The sequence below is a fragment of the Abrus precatorius genome, unplaced genomic scaffold (assembly GCF_003935025.1).
Source record: "Abrus precatorius isolate BTA unplaced genomic scaffold, Abrus_2018 Scaffold5, whole genome shotgun sequence".
Taxonomy (NCBI): Eukaryota; Viridiplantae; Streptophyta; class Magnoliopsida; order Fabales; family Fabaceae; genus Abrus; species Abrus precatorius.
This window is the reverse complement of record NW_020874395.1, coordinates 6,951,621-6,970,960: the sequence shown is the minus strand read 5'-3', so window position 1 is coordinate 6,970,960 and position 19,340 is coordinate 6,951,621. Positions and strand designations below refer to the sequence as shown.

The 19,340-nt window shown below is 27.8% G+C and overlaps 2 protein-coding genes across 2 annotated transcripts; one reads left to right on the top strand and one right to left on the bottom strand.

Annotated features, from left to right (window-relative positions):
- Window positions 1-6,755: 6,755 nt before the first annotated feature.
- Window positions 6,756-9,843, bottom strand: LOC113867148 (pentatricopeptide repeat-containing protein At5g02860-like). Its single transcript, XM_027502223.1, has one exon. It carries the CDS (start codon window positions 9,757-9,759, stop codon window positions 7,405-7,407), a length of 2,355 nt encoding a protein of 784 aa, XP_027358024.1. The 5' UTR covers window positions 9,760-9,843; the 3' UTR covers window positions 6,756-7,404.
- A 1,518-nt stretch (window positions 9,844-11,361) lies between these two features.
- On the top strand, window positions 11,362-14,256 carry LOC113868013 (plant cysteine oxidase 2-like). The gene is made up of 5 exons (XM_027503563.1): window positions 11,362-11,769; window positions 12,677-12,798; window positions 12,897-13,059; window positions 13,156-13,359; window positions 14,120-14,256. The coding sequence occupies exons 1-5, from the start codon at window positions 11,496-11,498 to the stop codon at window positions 14,254-14,256; spliced, it is 900 nt and encodes a 299-aa protein (XP_027359364.1). The 5' UTR covers window positions 11,362-11,495.
- The last annotated feature ends 5,084 nt before the right edge of the window (window positions 14,257-19,340 follow it).

Below are 19,340 nucleotides of genomic sequence, written 5' to 3'. Positions count from 1 at the left end.
ATTATTAATTTCAGTTAATTTTCATTTAATGTGAATTATATTTCAATGAAGGTATAGAGGTTGAGAAATTTTTTGAAGCATCAGAGTGCGATCATGAGCTGAGAATTCAAATTAAAAAAAAAATGTAATTATTGTGTTTAGAAGTCTTTCTAAAATCAAAATTATGATTCTAGAAGTTTAATTTCATGAAATTATTATAATTAAGTAAAGTTTTTCAATTCTTAATTTTACTTTTTGAATTATAATTCTTTTCTTAATTTATAGTATTATTATTATTATTATTATTTTTCACATGATATCTATTATTATTGTTATCGTTGTTAAATCAACTAGTTACAGTTAATTATTATTGTCATTGTGATCAATATCGTTACTATTATTATAACTACTGTTAAGTATTATTTCTTGTCATATTACAATCACTTACAACATTATTATTATTATTATTATTATTATTATTATTATTATTATTATTATTATTATTATTACTTTTGACGTCAATATCACTATCATTTGTGGATGATACTATCACCATTGCCATTTCTACCGTCTATTTGTTCAACTAGTATCATTATGATTGCCCGTATCACATGTGAATTCAATTTTTATTATTAAAATCTAACTTAGTTTTACCCTTAACAACTCCTAATTAGCTAGAGCCTAGAAGTGTCCAAATAGAATTAAAATTCAACTCAAAACCATAATTCTACCATCTTATTCTTTTAACAATCCAAACTTAAGAATTGTGATTCAAACTAATTTCAATTCAATTTGTCAAATAAAGCCGAAGTAAATTACATGTTATAAGTTAAGACTTTTTTTAAAAAAAAATTTGTGTTACTGAAACCTTATTTAAAATAAAATAATGTTATGGGCTCTTTGATTAGGAAGAAAATAACTTTCTTTATTTTTTTACTTTTAATTATAAAACTGTCACTTTATTTTTATTTTATTTTCTATTTTCAAAAATTTGTATAGAAAACAATGAAAATGACTTTACTATTTTCATTATTTTCAATAATAATCTTTAAAAACAAATATAGAATGAATTTTTGTAAATAAAAAAGTTTCTTAAATTTTGATAATTTAGTTTAATCTAGTTATGATTTTAAACTTCTCACATACTATTTTAATTATAATTATGAAAATTTTCGTTGTACTATAAATTTTACATAATTTAATAATAACAACAATCATTTTTTATCTCATTAAATAAAATCGATTACATGATCATATAATGCTATTTACTTCAATTAAAAATAAACTTTTTTATATTATTATTCTCAAAAACTTTTTTACTATAAGTAATCTATGTTTTTGTATCAACAAATATTAAGTAGTTGTGAAAGGACTAATATGACTTTTTTTTAATGCTAACTTGAGTCTTTGTCTAAAATTATGGAATTGAAAGAATATTTTTGTAGTTTTAACTGGTCCTGTAAATTAAAGTATATCATATTAAGAGTGACAAGATGTAAACTTTAACTAATTAGATTTCATATTAAAATGAAACAAGGGCCTCATGCATGCATATTTTATAATTTATGTATAGAATTATGATCCTAATATTTGACCGTTGTAATTATATTTATGAGCACGATGTTGTCCATTTTGATATTGGAGTTAGAGAATTGAATTTTGATTAATAAATTTTGTATATTATTATTGATTTAATTATTTGAGAATATATCTTTGAATATGATTTGTTTTGAATACTTACTTGTGTTGGATTTTTTATGGCAAAAAAAAAAAAAAATAATGAAAGAAAAATGTGCAAAATTGTGAGGAGAATGAATGGAAAAAACTAAATTTTAATAAATAATAACAGTATATTTATAATAATTCAAAAAAATAGAAACTAATTATGTAACAAAAAATTGATAATAAATTTAAATAAAAAATTACATTATTCCTAAAACGTAGAAATTACTATTAACTATAATATTGATATAATAAATTGAAACAACAAAAAATAACCAAAACAGTTTTAAAAGCACGTTGTTAATAACATGTTTTTTTTATTTTCATTTATTATAATAATTCTTACTCTATTTGTTTACGATTAATAAACTTTTTGTAACGTGTACATGTAATAGTGTAGTTCGTGAGAATCATGGTAAGATTTTAAGTTAAACCTTAGCTATAGAAACAAAATCACATTGGCTAGATACTGTTAGTTCAGTGTTACTTGGTAGAGTGTCGTAGACATAAATATTAATATAATCATAAAATATCATACATGCATGTATACACATACGTAAATCTACACATTTGTGGGTGTATCTAATTTTCAAATTAAAATTATTTTTGCATTTGAAATTTTAATTCATTCATATTTTCTTTGAGTTTTAAACTTTACTTACCGTACACCTGAGCATAAAAATTAAATATTCTTTATATGTAAAACAAACAAATAAAATCCAGCGATACAATTGACAATTCATATTGCTTATTATAACAAAGATATACATACTATTTTAAAAATATTTATATGATAGAAAATATACTAAAATTAATATTAATAAAGATTTTATTTCTCAACATATTTTATATATTTACATTAATTTTTACAAATTTAAACAAACTCATACAATACATGTGTTATATAATTAATTAATGAAATGAAATATTATAAATTAAAATTATTTAACTTACATTGCTTATATATTCATCTTTATTTCACTTAATTCCTTATATTTTACTCTAATTTTTTTAAATTAATCTAATTTATAATTATTTGATGCATAACTATATTTTAATCTTTCACAATTTTAATTTATTTACTATTTCTTATTTATGTGACATAATATTTGTTAAAATATTATTACAAATTTAACAACTGTAGATTCTTATAATATAAATTTATTAATTAATGTTTTTCATTCTTATTATTTCAATTTTATTTTGTTATTCATAATTTTATATTTTATTAACCTTATAATAATAATCATACATAATTTTTCCTCATATATTTATTCAATTTAATTCTTTTATATTTCTTATTTAATTCTTTTATATTTCTTATTTAATTATTTTTTACATAAGTAACAAGAAAATTATATATTTTAATTTAACTATTTTTTTATTTTTCTATTTTTCAATATTCCTATTTTTCTATTTTTCTATATTCCTATTTTCCTATTTTTTACATGCATAACAAAATCACTATAAATATAAATTTTTACTAACCTCCTTTTGCTAAGAATCTGGACCACCGAAAGTCCTTCTCACAATACCTGGACCACCACAGATTGCAATTCCTGGGACTAAAAACGGAAACAAGAATAAATATTTTATATTTATATCTAATATACACTATAATGTTTTTTTCTTACCTTTCAAAGCTTTAAAACTTTTGCATTCATCTGCCCTGCTTCTCCACTCCACCTCCACCTCTGCGTTTGCAGTATGTTTGCAAAAATTTTTCACCGAAGAAGATGAATAACAGAACAAAGATGGAGGGCTTGGACCAATGAGTGTGTGTCGGTCCTGAACAACCCGACACTGGTGTGAACCGCTCTCTAACATGACTTTTGAGAGCGGTTCGAAATGAACCGCTCTCAAAAGTCCGTTTTAGAGAGCGGTTCTGTTACAACCGCTCTCTAAAATTGATTTATGAGAGCAGTTCATTTTGAACCGCTCTCAGTAGTCGGGTCTGACACCTGTGTCGGTATTCTTTCAGCCGATACTTGATCATGTGCCATCAGCAGTTTTGACGACACTCACAAATCATCCTAGACAGGGAATTTTTTGTCAAAGAACCCCATACGGATAAAATGTTTTGGTTTAAACCCTATACAGGCAAAAAACCTACAGTATTGCAAACAAAACTAGAAATGCAAAAAAGTCAGAAACCTTTATGAGCACAGCACCTGCCTCCCACGTGAAAGATGTCTTCTTACTAAATTCTGATGCTATGAAATGGAGATTCATATTCCTTAGTTGCTTACATGTATTTTCTTTAAGGATTATATATTACTCTTATTTATTTTTCACTAAAATATTACTCTCTCATGTTTATATTAGACATCACTTGGATATTTTTATTTCATTAAAGTGCTCAAGGAACTTCATTACTTTCAATATAGATATGCTTTGGTAAAATTATTAATTAAATTATTAAAATATATTTATTAATCTTAAATAATGTTTAATATAATTTATGGCAGTAATCATATAATAAAAATGAAACATTATGTACACAAAAGAGCTCTGCGTGTCATGTATACAGGTGTATACTTGACAGATAGAGCTTTGCATTTTTGCTAAGTATGTAAAGAGCAAGAAAGTTAAGCTACACATAATGATTGGTTAATGAGTTACCAAATTCATTTTGCAAGCTAAGAAGCATCATGTGGGTTGCTCTTCTGATTTTCTGATTTTGCAGGTGCCATCTCTATCCATTACAACTTACAATGATAACTCAGTGAAAGAGACTACCAATCTTGAAGTTTCTTCAATTACTTTCCTCTCCTTATGAATTAGTACTATGCAAATATATGGATATGTGTGTAAAGACCATAATGTAATTTTGTTTTTTTAGTGTACTTCAAAATTGTACTTATCCAAACAGCAGAATAATTATCTTATTGTTATATAAGACAAATTTCAATAATTTTATACTCTACAAAGGATTATTTTTAAGTTATAAAATTAATAATGTTTTTAAAGTGCACATATACATATTTAACTTCTAGAAACTAATTTAATCTAACATTCTCAAGGAAATAATGCAATTACTCCAAGTCCCCAGCTGCAGAGAGTGAGCTGATGAAAGTAATAATAACAACTTCAACCTGCCCATTACCTGTGACTGGTAAGTTTAATTTTAAAATTATAAATTTTAATTTGGATTATCAAATGACAATATGTTCTAAGAATTATTTAATTAAATTGCATCATTTATTTATTTTGTTTTATATAATTTAAAATGATATTAATTGAATTTAAATTTTAAATAATAATATGATATAGTGAATTATAAATGTTTTTTTAAAATAAATTAAGTTTAATATTATTATATTAATTTTAACTTCTAAATTTTGATAAATTATATTATTAATAATAATGGTATCAATTTAAATAATTAATTTTATATTTATTCAACACAATATAATATTTTATTGATGATAAAAATATTTCTTATGTTTATTAATTTTAATAAATTTAAAAATATTTTTATAATATATAGCTAGTACAACATTATATAAGATAAAAAATAATGTATAATAATTTTTATTAAAAATTATAAATTACTATAAGTAAATAAATTAATACTATTAATATTAAAATTTTATTAGAAAATTGATATATATATATATATTATGCAATATTGCACAAATTAAGAAAATAATATATAAAAAAATTTACTAAGTTTTCAATGAAAGAATAATTTGTTTGATGAGTGATATGGATGAATAAAGTTAATTAAAATTTAAATTTTAGAGAAAAAAATATTAAAAGCTTTAGGTATCTTTATTGAAAAATAATTTATATATATATGCCACAAACCTGATCTTAATACATGTTATTTATGTTTTAAAAGGTAAGTTTAAGTTATTCTACCGTTCTCCCTTTTTTGTTTAAGAAAAATCTTTCAAAAAAGTTTTCAAATATTGTAAACCATCGATTAATATCGGATAGTTAAAAATGAAAGATAAAAAACTTGTGATACAAGTTATATGTATGAAAGGATAAAGTGGTAATTTCATATAACATGATTTTGCACTTTTTCTTCCTCTTCCACTTCCTACCTTGGTTGTCTTTTTTTTTTTTTTTTTTCCTTTTCTTTCTCTTTTATTCTCATATCATTCATATGACATGAATTTGCTCACTCTATGTCCTTCACTTGCGACGAACACAATCAAAGATTAAAAACTGACAGACTTCTTTACATAAAAACATTAAAAAATATTAGGATTTTGAAATTTAGTTTTTTCAAACCCCTTTTGGGTGTTAGAGTTCAACATATTTTGAAAAGTTATATGAAATAAATATATAATTTGCATAAATATGAGTTGTGTGTAAAAAATTATGCCCATTCAAAGTTTACTATGTTAAAAACAACAATATTCAAAAGTTTTTTGTTACTTTTTATCTTGGTTATCTAGTAAAAATGATGTAGAAAGTTTTTTTTAATAAATTTTTTTACATTAATTCTTTAAAATTACTAAGGTAAAAATTAATATTTTTTAGGTTGCTACTTTCTATATCGATTATCTGAAATAACCGATCTAGAAAGTATATTAAAAAAAAGATTTAGAAAGTATATTTAAAAAAAAAAAATACTGCTCTACATCTGTTCTTTCATATAACAAATGTAAAAAGTAATGTTTAAAAAACATAATTTTTCTATATCGATTCTCTAAAGAATGAATATAAAAAGTTACATTTTTTACTTCTTTCAATCATGTTTCATCATCTCTTTTTTGATAGTTATAAGTGAAAATCGATATACAAAAAGCTATTCATAGTGATTCTAATAGTTAATGACTACAAACGAAACAAGAATGATGCAAAAAATGTGATACAAAGTAACATTTTTTTCTCCAATCTCCATCTTCTCTAAAATACGTTTCATCTTCTCTGATAATGTGAAATAAACAAAACAGAGTAAAATACATGAGTTGTTAATTTTTTGAAATGACATAATCAATGTTAAAAATGTTATCACAACCCATGAAACCAACATTCCATATTACTCATAGCCAACAGTCCAAATATATAAAAATTTACAATTTATTTTTTTACAATTTATTTTTTTACCCTCTATGACATAAGCAAGTTATTCATTTATTTTTTACATTTTCTGTTTTAATCCCAACCATCCATTAAAAACAAAATGTAATCAATGGTCATATGTCTTTTAAAATTTGCTTATACGACAGCTTTATTTTTACAATTTTATGACTTTTACAACAAAAGGGAGGACGTAGAATCAACCAATAAAGTTTTGCCCTTCATACAAACAGCAGTCTCACCAGCAGGAATAATCTTTCATAGTCCTCTCCAAACAAAAAGCATAAGAACTTACATATTTGTTACAAATACACTAAATTGGAAATGAAACAGTAAATACTACTACAAAGTGAAACTATATCAAAAGGCTTCTTTACACTTTTTTCTTTCCGGACAGCACACTGCTACTAAGATATTTAAAGCCATCCAGTCCCTTCGCTCTTTCTATTCTTTTATTTGCCAATGTTTCTGTACAACCGCATCAGCGAGCATCAATGAGGAGACACACATTGCTGGCAAATAAATCCCACTGAAAAATACATTGATTTATAACTACATGGGGTGAACGCCAACCTCCATACCCCAAATATTATATAAAATGGCAACCGTGGAGGAAAGAGAAATATTCCAAATTCCAGTAATGCATCCAAAGAGTAATGAAACAAATTATGGCCACATCTCTTCTATTCTCTCTAGTAACCTGCGTTCTTCCTCCTTGGAAACATGTGGGTCAAGATTACTAAGGTTTTTAACAAACCTGTTTGCCTCATCTTGCTGGTTGAGCTTACAGTACCAATCAACGATAGAGTTATAAGTATTCTGGTCTGGCTTGCATCTCTGCTTAATCATGTATCGAACTACATCAATAGCCTCAGCAAACATTGAGTCAGCAGCATAAGTTGCGATAAATGTGTTGTAAGTTACAACATCAGGAACAAGTACCGCATCTTTCATTTCAGAAAATATCCTTGAAGCCTCCTTCATTCTACCATTTCTGCAATATGCATAAATAACAGTATTGTATGAAATTCTATCAGGTTTCATACCTCTCTCCAGAACATCCCTCAAGATTTCTTCAGACTTTTGGAAGTTTGCAGAACGGCTGTACATATACATTAGGCTATTATAAGTTGTCAAACTTGGAGTAAATCCATTCTCATACATGAAATTCAAGATCTCATTGGATTTGGCCACCATCTGCTTCCTCCCATATATTGAAAGCATTGAATTCAACGTGGTAATGTCAGGCGAAATTCCTCTTCTCCTTAACTCCAGAAAGGCGCGTTCCGTTTCCATTAGGAGATCACTCTTGCTATTTACTAGAACAAGGGTCTTCAAAAGAACAGCATGTGTTTCAATAGAGCCAGAGTATATTTCCTCAGCAAAAGCATTCATCCTTTCAATCTCCTTACCATTGGCATAAGCATGAAGCAAAGAAGCATATGTTAGCTCATTAGGTTTACACTGACCATCCTTCATTTCAGTAAGAACCTTCTCAGCTTGTTCCCAAAGCCCTCCACGAGCCAACGCTGCCAAAACAGCATTATAGGTAGAAAGATCTGGGGCCACTCCAGCTTCCAGCATGCTCTTATAAACAGCCATAGCCTGATCAAAGGAACCACACCTGCTGTATGCACTTATTAGAGTGTTGAAGGTGTCCCTCTCTGGCACAAAACCTGCTCTCTTCATTTCTTTAAATATTCCAGAAACTTCGGAGTCCATTCCATTTTGGCCGAACACAGCCAAAAGGGTGTTCCAAGTAACAATATCAGGAGAACAGTTGCACACCTTGATCTCCTCGAAAACTTGCATCATATTGGCAAACTTTCCTCGGTTACCATGCATCTTAATAAGGGCATTGAAGGTGCAAATATTAGGCTTGCATCCTGCCGCTCTCATTTCTTCAAAAATTTTAATGGCAAGCTCATCTTTGCCGGCCTTCTCAAATCCAGACAGAAGGGTGGTGTAGGTAAACACGTCGGGCTGAATCCCTTTCTCCACCATTTGAGTTTTAAGCTCCAAGGCTTCCTCCAACAAACCACCTCTAACATAAGCCGATATCAAAGAATTGTATGATACATTTGTGGGAGAAAAGCCATTTGTCTCCATCTCCTTGAGAACCCGCATAGCCTCCTGGGGCCGTCTAGACTTGCCAAACACATCCAACAAGGCATTATAGGTAACCTTATCAGGTGTAAACCCAGCCAACTTCATCTGTTCAAACAGATTGACAGCTTCTTCATAAAGGGCACCTCGACGACAGCTACTTATAAGGGTATTGTAAGTGTACAAATCAGGGGCAACCCCACGTGATTTCATAGCATCAACAAGAGCTGTGACTTTAGACCAAGGCATGCCCATTTTGCCATAAACATTCAAAATGACATTGTAAGTAATGAGAGTGGGGGCGCAACCATCTTGCTGCATTTTGTTGAAGAGATTGACGGCGTCCCTGTACCTGCCATTACTGGCATAGGCATTTATGAAGGAAGTGTAGGCATAGACATCAATCTGAAAGCCATCGTTTTGAAGGGCGAGAAGCAAGGAGGGCAAAGACGAGACCCGACCCGCTTTGCCCATAATTTTGATGATGACGGGTATTGCAGAACCGCTCAGAAGGGGAACGCAATCATCCCTGCTACGAACCCAATGGAAGACGGCCAAGGCAAGGTCACCCTTGTTGTTAAACCCTAAAGCCTTGATTATCCCCAAAATATCGGAAGCCAGATACGCGGGGTGTGGGTGGTCGAAAAGGGGACGCAGAATATGATCGATGTTAACGGAATCGGAATGGGAATGAGTTAAGAAATGAAGAATTTGGTGACCTTGCGGGGAAAGGTGAGGAGAAGACCATGGCTTGCCGCGGTTGGGATCGGAGGATTTGCCGAGGGATATGCGCCGTCGTGGGTGCGGAGAGGAAGTGGAAGTGAGGTCATGGATAAGAGTGGTCGGAATATTGGGTCTTGAAGGGGGCGAGTTTGGTAGGAGGAGAGGAAGAGCCACCTTCTCGACCATCTCCATCTTCTCGCAGCCACAGACTTGAGAGTAGTGAAGACAGATATTTGTAACAGCCCAACCTCATCGATGGAAGACGTTATTCATTTCCTTTTTTTTATTTTCTAACAAGTTGAAGGCCTTATTTGAAATAATTGAAACTCTAATTAATATCCATACAAAGCAACAATACATGTCAGTATATCTTATCAAAAGAAAAATTACTGAGTGAAAGATATTATGAGTCCTGTGTCAACGGTCAACGGTCAACGGATGAAGATTTAGATTACTTTGTCTCATCTGATCTCAATCAAATTTTAATAAAGTAATCACATATATGGCATATAACATCTTTATCATAGTTTGAACTTTTAACTAAATCTCACCATAAAAAAAATACCCACTCAAATGTACTGTTCAAGATCCTTACTATTTTCCAAGCAAATTGTGCATCAACAGAATATATTAGTCAAATGTCTACTCACGATATTTTAATATACATAATAAATATAATTTTCAATTAATTATTATAAAAAATAATAATTTCATTGATATAATGCAATATACTAAATTATAGTGTCAATATATTTTAATCAAATTCTTTGAACAATTTTATTATATATATATATATATTCTCTAATTTTAATTATTAATTTATAATCAATAAAATAATTATAATTTATTTTCTAAAATGTCCACTCATTAGAGTCAAATTTCAACTCTTCTGATTCTTTTTGCAGCCCCAAAACAAACAGTTGTTTTTATGTCCATGCACAGTACACAACAAGTTGATCCATATGATCCATTCATTCCCTTTAATACACACACAACTTTGATGACAGATCTAAGCAAGTTGTTATTGCATTTTTCCTTTTTGATTTTATAGTTATGATAGATCTAAGTAAGCTTTAATTACATATTTGTTTAATCATTGATGATCTTCCTTTATAGTTAGCAAGGCAGTGTGATCATCTGATGATCCCTGTAGAAAGCAGCAACAGCGGATAATAAACAAAAATAGTTTACACAACCAAATGGGCGTTTTGGTAAATCCACATTGGGTGACCGTCTTAACTCAAAACAAGGGTCGCTCTAACCGCCAGTTTCCAAACAAAATCTATGGGGGCGGGAAGTGGATCCAAATACTGCTTCTCTTTCCAATTTCTTTTGTTATTTTCTAAGACTTGATAACTGTTCTCATTTGTCAACCAAAAAGAAAAAGCACTATCCCATGCTAAATAGCCCATGGTTTTCAACTCTCTCTCTCTCTCTCTCTCTCTCTTTCTCATTCAAATATATATAACGTGACTACAACTTTCTCCCAACCTTCTCTAACATCCCCAGAAATCTCATCCTTAACATAAGCTTTATTTTGGGTCACTTTTTGCACTGTTTCTACAAATATCAAAGATCTTCTTCCTTTTTTAGTCAAACCATACCTATTTCATTTGCACTCAATCTACCCAGTTCTATAAGATCGCAATTCACAACCCCACAAAGAAAAAAAAGTTGAAAGTTTCCTTTTTGTCAATTTCTAGAATCAGGGTGTTTAGTTTTTATTTTATTTTTTTAAAATTTTAAGAATTTTTCCCTTGTGATGAATCAAAACAGTTGAAGCAAATTTGAACTTGGTGGTTTAACTCCAAGGACACGGTAATCCAGAGGGCTATATAACCCTTCTGATATTATTAGTGTGAAAGTGACTTTGTGAAAGGACGAAGGGTAGTTGAATTCAGTGATCACATTGAAGATTTGGGTTCAATATGAAGGAAGATATTGGTGGTGTTTCAGTTAAAATGGAGGGTGGTTTGATGGAGCAGGGTGGAGATCGAGTTGGACATGTTAACAAGGTTAGTTGTGTCAAAAGGGTCATTGTCAAGAAGAGGAAACCTTACAATCGCAGGTGTAATCATAAAAAGGCAGTGTCTAAAGTCCCAAAGGCGCTTCAGGAGCTGTTTGTTTCATGCAGGGAAACATTCAAGGGCCTTGGCACTGTTCCTTCACCTCAAGATGTTCAGAAACTATGTCACATTCTTGGTATGATTTTCTTCTTGGTATAAAATTTGATGTCCTTGGATATGAAAATGTGTTTACTGATCCTTTGTTATTATTTCGGTCTAATCTCGTGTTGATGTTACAAAGTTGAGTTATGTGTTTGGAATTCGAGATGATTTCCATTTGCTAGTTTTGCTGTGAATTTTGAGGTATACTTACTAAGTACAAATAAAATTTCTGATAATAATTATTAATATTATCTTATTTTAATAACGACCCAAAATTTCAAAAAAACAAAGCCCCCTGAAGCCCTGCTATAAGTTCTTTTCTTGAGATGAAGTGTGTGCCTTTTCATATTGCTGGGGAGGTGGTGCTTTCATTTTAGCCTTTGCACCACATTAAGGGTCCAGTTGTCGACCCAAAATAATGGTTCAATTCTTTGTCTTTACGCCGCAAATTTTTTTTGTATATAATTATTATTCATTTTAAAATTTTATTTATGCATATTTTATTTTTCTTTCTCAGATTGAACGAATTGATAATATAGCGTCAGTTATATTTAGTTAGTGCTTATTTTGTTCTAAATTCTAATAGGGAAAAATTCTAGTTCCATCCTCTTAGGATGAATTATTGATTGATTGATTTAAAAAATTAACTAAATATCAAATTTCACGTTTCAACACAAGCAAGAGAAGAAAACATTTGAAGTGCATTTATTGTTTAAGAGAATATGAACGTTTGAGGCTAATATACTAGTTTTTTTTTCTTCTTATTAGGTCTCTCATCTGGAAGTTCTTTCTATATGCACAAATTAATATACATTTTATGAACATCAAGTCATATTCTATTATCATGTAAATTTTATATAAAGGTGTTTAATTTTCTTCCTAAATTCAGATTTTCAATTCCTTTTTACCTTATCTGTTTGTTCTGATGCCTTAATGAGCAGATAACATGAAGCCAGAAGATGTTGGGCTAAGATCAGATCTGCAGTTCTTCAAGCCTGAAAATATTGTCAAAGAGAACCAAAGGGTCACATACACTACCATACATAGGTGTGAGAATTTCTCAGTAAGTCTTGGAACCTCAACTTTTAGTCATTGTTCATCAATGCTATTGTTAGCTAGATATGCACTTAATTTAATGGCACACTTCTTTTGTACATGCAGCTCTGTATCTTTTTCCTACCTGCAAAGGGAGTCATTCCCCTCCACAACCACCCAGGAATGACTGTTTTCAGTAAGCTTCTATTGGGTCAAATGCACATTAAGTCTTATGATTGGGTTGATCCTGAGGTGTCTCACAATTTGTTGCACCAACAACCATCTCAGTGTGTGTAATCAAATCTCCATCAAAATCAAATGAATCTGAATTCATGGATGGATTAAGTGTTTTGAATTTGACCCCGTACACTTGCTGTTTTTGCAGTGAGATTGGCTAGGCTAAAAGCTAATAATGTGTTCACAGCACCCTGTGATACTTCAGTGCTGTATCCAAAAAGTGGAGGCAACATCCATGAATTCACAGCTATAACTCCATGTGCTGTGCTTGATGTCCTTGGGCCTCCTTATTCCAAAGAAGATGGCAGGGATTGCTCCTACTACAGAGATCACCCTTATGCTGCTTTTCCAAGTAAGCAACACTTAAATTACAGACAACTATTATATAAGGAATTGTTACCATGGTAGAGTTTGTCTAAGCTTTTTCAAGCTTCTTTTCTCTTTAAAAGTTTTTTTTTTTTTTTTTTTCCATTTAACTTCTATAAAAGCTCCATTTTATAAGATGTTTTTCATTATAAAATATATATTTTTATTTTTAAGAGATTTTCTATAACTGTATTTGGTTCAGCTTCGAGGTTTAGAAGCTAAACAAAGTTTGATAACATCTATATTTAATATAGTTTATTCATGGGCTAGCATCTTGCAAGTAGTCTGATTTTTATGATATTTTCCTTGTTTTTATTCTTACAACAGTCACATAATACATTGAAAAATGTAAAAAGAGAAGAGAGAAAAGTGAGATAATAGGAATCATATGACAAAAGCAAAATGTTAGAAAAATATATTATAAGAATATCGTTATTATTTCCCTAAAAAGAAACCTTTGCTTTTTGTAAAACGAAACAGGGCCCACAAATGTTTCAGCTACTTGCATTTCTTTGGTCATGTTTGACAATAAGAGACAAGCTACCATAAAAGCTCTTACCTCGCTCACGTGGCACATTGATCAATAGTATTAAATTTGAAAAACAAAATTTCTCTTATTTATACATGAGCTACATGAGGTGGCAGCCCTTGATTGGAACACAAAATAGTCTAAAATAGTGAATAAGTCTCACCTATTATTCTATGTACATTATTTTTAACTCTCTAACCGATAATGAATTTTAATCCTGCAGATGGAGAGAGTGCCAAGGCGAAAGAAGAAAATGATAGTTTTGGATGGTTGGAAGAAATTGAGATGCCAGAAAACTCTCAAATGGATGGAATTGAGTACCTGGGTCCTCCAATTATAGAGAGTGCCCTATAGATAAGATCAACATTGAACATATATTCATTCCACAGCACACCCTCTTAGCTGTTCTTACTGTGCATACCACAGGCATATACAAATCTCTCTCTCTCTCTCTCCATACTCAACAATAGTGGCATGTGTTGGATTTTGTTCTCTAGTGCTTATATTTACTACTCTGAGAGCTCAAATACAATTATTTTATTGTTACTTGTTATATTTTTTAGCTGTTATATAATAACTTTGACATTATACACGAGGCTGATTCTAAAGAAATTCTTAAGAAAAGAAAAACTATGCGCGTGAGTTTGTTAACCTGAAATACTTTTGATTCCTTATTAATTTGGCTTAAGTTGAAAAGTTGAAGTTGTGTAACACTTAGCCAAAATTTTGGAAACAAATAATGAACAATGTTGACCTTGTTTAAGGAAACCATTAATGTGGGACACCCTTTTCCAAGTATGGGGTCAAATTAAGGCCTGAATTTGTTGAGATATTTTTGGTTACAGTTTTCTATTAAAAAAATTAATTTCTGCAAAATTATACGCATCACAGATTTGTACATAGTAATTTTTTATTAAATTTAATGTATAATTTTTAGTAAAAATATTATTTATTAATTTTGTTGCACATAATCTTGCAAAAGTTCAAAAAAAAAAAATTTAATGTCTTGATTTAGTTTTTTAAGATATTAAAAGTCAAATATTTTAATTTTTAAAAATTTGAAAATATTATTTTAGTCCTTAATTTTTATATTTATTGAATATTTTAATCTTTAGATTTAATTATTATTAATAAATTGTAACAAAATGTTAAATGTGAGTGAGATTTTTTAAGTTTATCTCAGTTTATTAAAAAATAATATAATAAAAGTCATTAAAAATAAAGATAAAGAAAAGAAAAGAAAATATAATAAAATAAAATGTCATTGAAATTAGCGATAAAGGAAATAGAGAAGATTACAATATGATTAAAAGTCAGTGACAACTTGAACACTTTTGTCTACAGATAACAAAAATTCTTTTTGAATAATATTAATTTTTTTTTTCTAAAAAGATAAATTAAATTTATCTACGTGGAGTTTGAGAGGTTACATATTTCGACTGTATGTATTCATTCATCATATAAAAGGAAATTGAGAAATGGAGTGTGATTTCTCTCCTTTAAAATAATTATAAAATAGATGTAAAATTATTTAATTCTATATTATTATAATTTTTTTTACAATTATTCTTAAAATCAAAATTATCTTTAGACGTATTTTATTTTGTAATTATTATTTTTTATTTTGTAATGCATGTTATGTGAATTTTTATATTAAAGTAATATTTTTATTTATTTAGATAATTAATAATTTTATTTAAATATTTTAATAAATATTTCAATTTTTAATATTTCATCAATCCTTTAAATATTTTATATGTAAAAATGATATATTAAGTTTTTTATTATTTTCAAAATAAAAATTCAAATTTCTTTATTTTTATCTTTTAAATTATGCTAAAGCAATATTTCTTACATATTTTTAGAACTTATAATTTTTATTTTAAATATATTTATAAATTAAAATAAAATATAAAATACTTGTGAGAATAAATAAATTATTTAAAAATAAATAGTAATTATTTCTATATAATTTAATATTAAAGAAAAATATCATTATTTAAGGACGACCATAATGATTATAATATTGAATGACTTTATTTATATTCTATTTTTTAAAATAACATACCAGTGTAATTGGTTCTAAATTTTCAATTATAATGTTTACAATGATTTCATACTTTCAAATTATGTTATTTATATTTTTATTTTACTAATAAAAAATAATTTATTATTTATTTTATTTTATGATATTTGATTTCTGAAAATTTTCATTTTTATAACATTATCTTATTTTATCTATTGTATTAAAAAATTGTTATAACAAATAAAAGTGATAACATAATTTTAAAAGAATAAATTCAAAACATAATGAGAAACAACTTTAATTCTTACCTATACTTTTATAGTTATTAAATCATACAAAAATTCTTGTCTATATAACCATAGTAATAGCTATTTCTAGGATAGTTTTTTAAAATATTGTAGCACAATTTTTGTGTGTTATTTTATAGAAAAAAAATATTTTCATACCTAATTTATATTCCGTGCTACCTAATTCTTGAAATTTTTATTACTTTTATTTTTTAAAATTTCTATTTAATCATAATAGATTAAGTGATGTGACTAGTACTTTTTTTTTTCTTTTTGAGAAATACTTATGTAAAACTGTTTCTTCCTTCTTCTTTTTTATTATCAACGGGGCAAAAGTCCAAAAAATAACAAAACAACTAACTAATCATTTTAGAAAAATAAAAATTCTCTTATCCCTTTGGAGGATCGGAACAAGCTGAGAAAAGGGAAATAAAAAACTAGCTCATCCTTATGCATTTTGAAAAGCTCAATTAGCAAGATCATCTGCAAAATAGTTGACTTCTCTAAAGATATGATAGATATTAACTATCTTAATGGAAAAAGACTAGTAACTTGATTTCCCTATTAACAAGATACATCTTATGATTAAGAGAAATGTTAGAATTAATTAAAGTTATGACTAGCTTTGAATTCATTTCAACTAAAACACCTTCTAATTTGAGGTATTTAACTAGCCTAAGTCCCATTAAAAAAGCCCACGCTTTAGACTGAATAACAGAGCAATGGCCCAATTTTTTTTATAAAGCCAGCACAAAATCTGCCTTAATCATTCCTGATTAGGCCTCCACATGAAGCTAGTCCCTGAGCACCACGAATCAAGCCATCCACATTTAGGTTGAAGCATTGAAACGGGGGAGGAGTCCAACCAATAAAAACTTCATGCTTACAGGTCTTGTGGAGGGAAAAAGAGACATAATCAGTTGAGATATACCTAGTATAACAATTCAATTTACACAAAAAATCTTTTTAATTCAGAGATTTCCTATTAAAAACTCAATCATTCCTATTTAACCACAACAGCCAAATAACAACACTGAACTGAATATTCTAATTATTTATCCCATGAAACATTTACATTTGAGATTAAAAATAAGCCATCTAGATAGCCCCAAGCTGAGAAAAGGAATCTAATTATCTCTGACAATAAAATTATGCCAAATAACAGAAGCAAAATTACAATCCCTAAGAATATGCAAAACTATTTCAGGGCAATTACAGCATTGATTACATGAATTAGAACTTGATAAATCCCTAATAAACCTTTCCTCATCATTAATTAGCAGTTTTCCTTGAGAAACTTTCCAAAGGAATATTTGATCCTTTGAGGTCTCCGTCATTTCCAAATCAAACTAAATAACTCAAAATCCCTAATAAATCATTGTTAAATGGCAGACATGGCGGAATTTGGTGGCGGTTTTTAACCTTGTTGTTGCAGTGTTGCCATTTTCTGGTGTTTTTTCATGGCGGTAACAGTTGCCATGGCAGAAATTATTGAAAAACAACTTTTGCATGGATTGAACTGCAACCCCAACCCAATCTAGAGGTTGAACTACGCAGGAAAATCCTAAGGTGACATCTCTTGCCCTCTTCGTGACTGAAAAAATTTTCCTTTCATCTTCAATCTCTCTTTTCTCTGATCTATCTCTCTTCTTTGATCTCGTAATGCATTTTGCTAGGGTGTCTCTCTTCTTTGATCTCCTATTTGTTCTACTGGGTTGCCATTCTCAGTACTGCATTTCTGTGCTCTATCTTTGGCGACTTTAATCTCCATTTTCGACAACTGGTTCTATATCTCTAGTCACTCCATTTTCTTTTTTTTGCTATTTTTTTTTTTGTTTTTCCCTTTTTTTTTTTTTTAGTTTTTTCGTTATTTTTTTATTTCATTTTTACCCTTTCCATCTTTTAAATTTTTCCTCTTTCACATTTCTATTTTTTTTCAATTTTTTTTTTACTTTATTTCAACTTCCCTTAAAATGATTCAACAAGAATTTTTATCAAAATTTTTAAAAACTTCTAATTATTTTGACTCGAATAAAAATATGCTCATTTATTGAAAGAGAATGATACAAAAAATATTATATGTAACTTTCGTGAAAAAAGTCATAAGTATTGAAATCATTACAGTCAAACAACAGAGTCAAAATAATTTTGAGATATTATAAATATCTCTTTTCTAATATTGTATGTAAAAATATATTATATTAATATATTATGTTTAATTCTTTTTCTTTATAATAAATAAAAATTCTTTAAATAAAAATTATATTTTATTAGAAACTAAAATTTTATAAAAAAAGATAGAAAATAAAATAAAAAATATCATATACAATATATATATATATATATATATATATAATAGGATCATATAATAAATAATATAAATAAAATAATCTTAAATACATTATATATAATAATATTTTTGTAACTTAATGTGTATTTTATTTTTATTAGTATAAATTTTTTGAGTAAAGTACTTACAAAAACTTTTTACATACCAGATACACAGCACACAACAACACACCTAAATATAAATATGTCAAATTTTAAATTATAAATTTGACATAAATATAAATAGATTTTTTTAAAAAAATATAGTTGTTAATATACATTCAAAATTTAATAATTAATAAATATTTACAAAAAAAAGTATAAATAAAAAATTAAATTATTAATTAATTTATCAATTTATAATATATATATATATATGTTTTAATGTATTGTATTAGTAATATTTTTTATATTATATTAATGTTATAGTGTAGTTAATTTTACGTATATTTGTTAATTTAAAATAAAAATTAATAAAATAAATAAAATTAAATATTTAGTAATTTTTTTTAATTTAATAATAATAATTATTGTCCATATATATATATATATATATATATATATTAAGTTTATTATATATTTTTTTGATTAAGACAATAGTTTAGAAATATAAGTTATTTTAATTTAAATATAAATTTTATTAATTTTTACTATGCTCATATGTTATTTTTCTGCATCCTTGAACTTTATAATATAAATATTTTTTATCTATAATTTTTACAATAACTATTTATTTATTTTTTTAAATATAATAATTTTTTTTAGCTGATTCAACAAATTTTGTGTGTTATTTTTTG

Excerpts from the sequence above, each read along its gene's own strand:
- LOC113868013 (XM_027503563.1), top strand. The coding sequence starts at position 11,496 with ATGAAGGAAGATATTGGTGGTGTTTCAGTTAAAATGGAGGGTGGTTTG. Across the intron at positions 11,770-12,676 it reads GAAACTATGTCACATTCTTG|ATAACATGAAGCCAGAAGAT; the intron begins GTATGATTTTCT and ends CTTAATGAGCAG. Across the intron at positions 13,060-13,155 it reads GCACCAACAACCATCTCAGT|TGAGATTGGCTAGGCTAAAA; the intron begins GTGTGTAATCAA and ends CTGTTTTTGCAG.
- LOC113867148 (XM_027502223.1), bottom strand. The coding sequence starts at position 9,759 with ATGGAGATGGTCGAGAAGGTGGCTCTTCCTCTCCTCCTACCAAACTCG.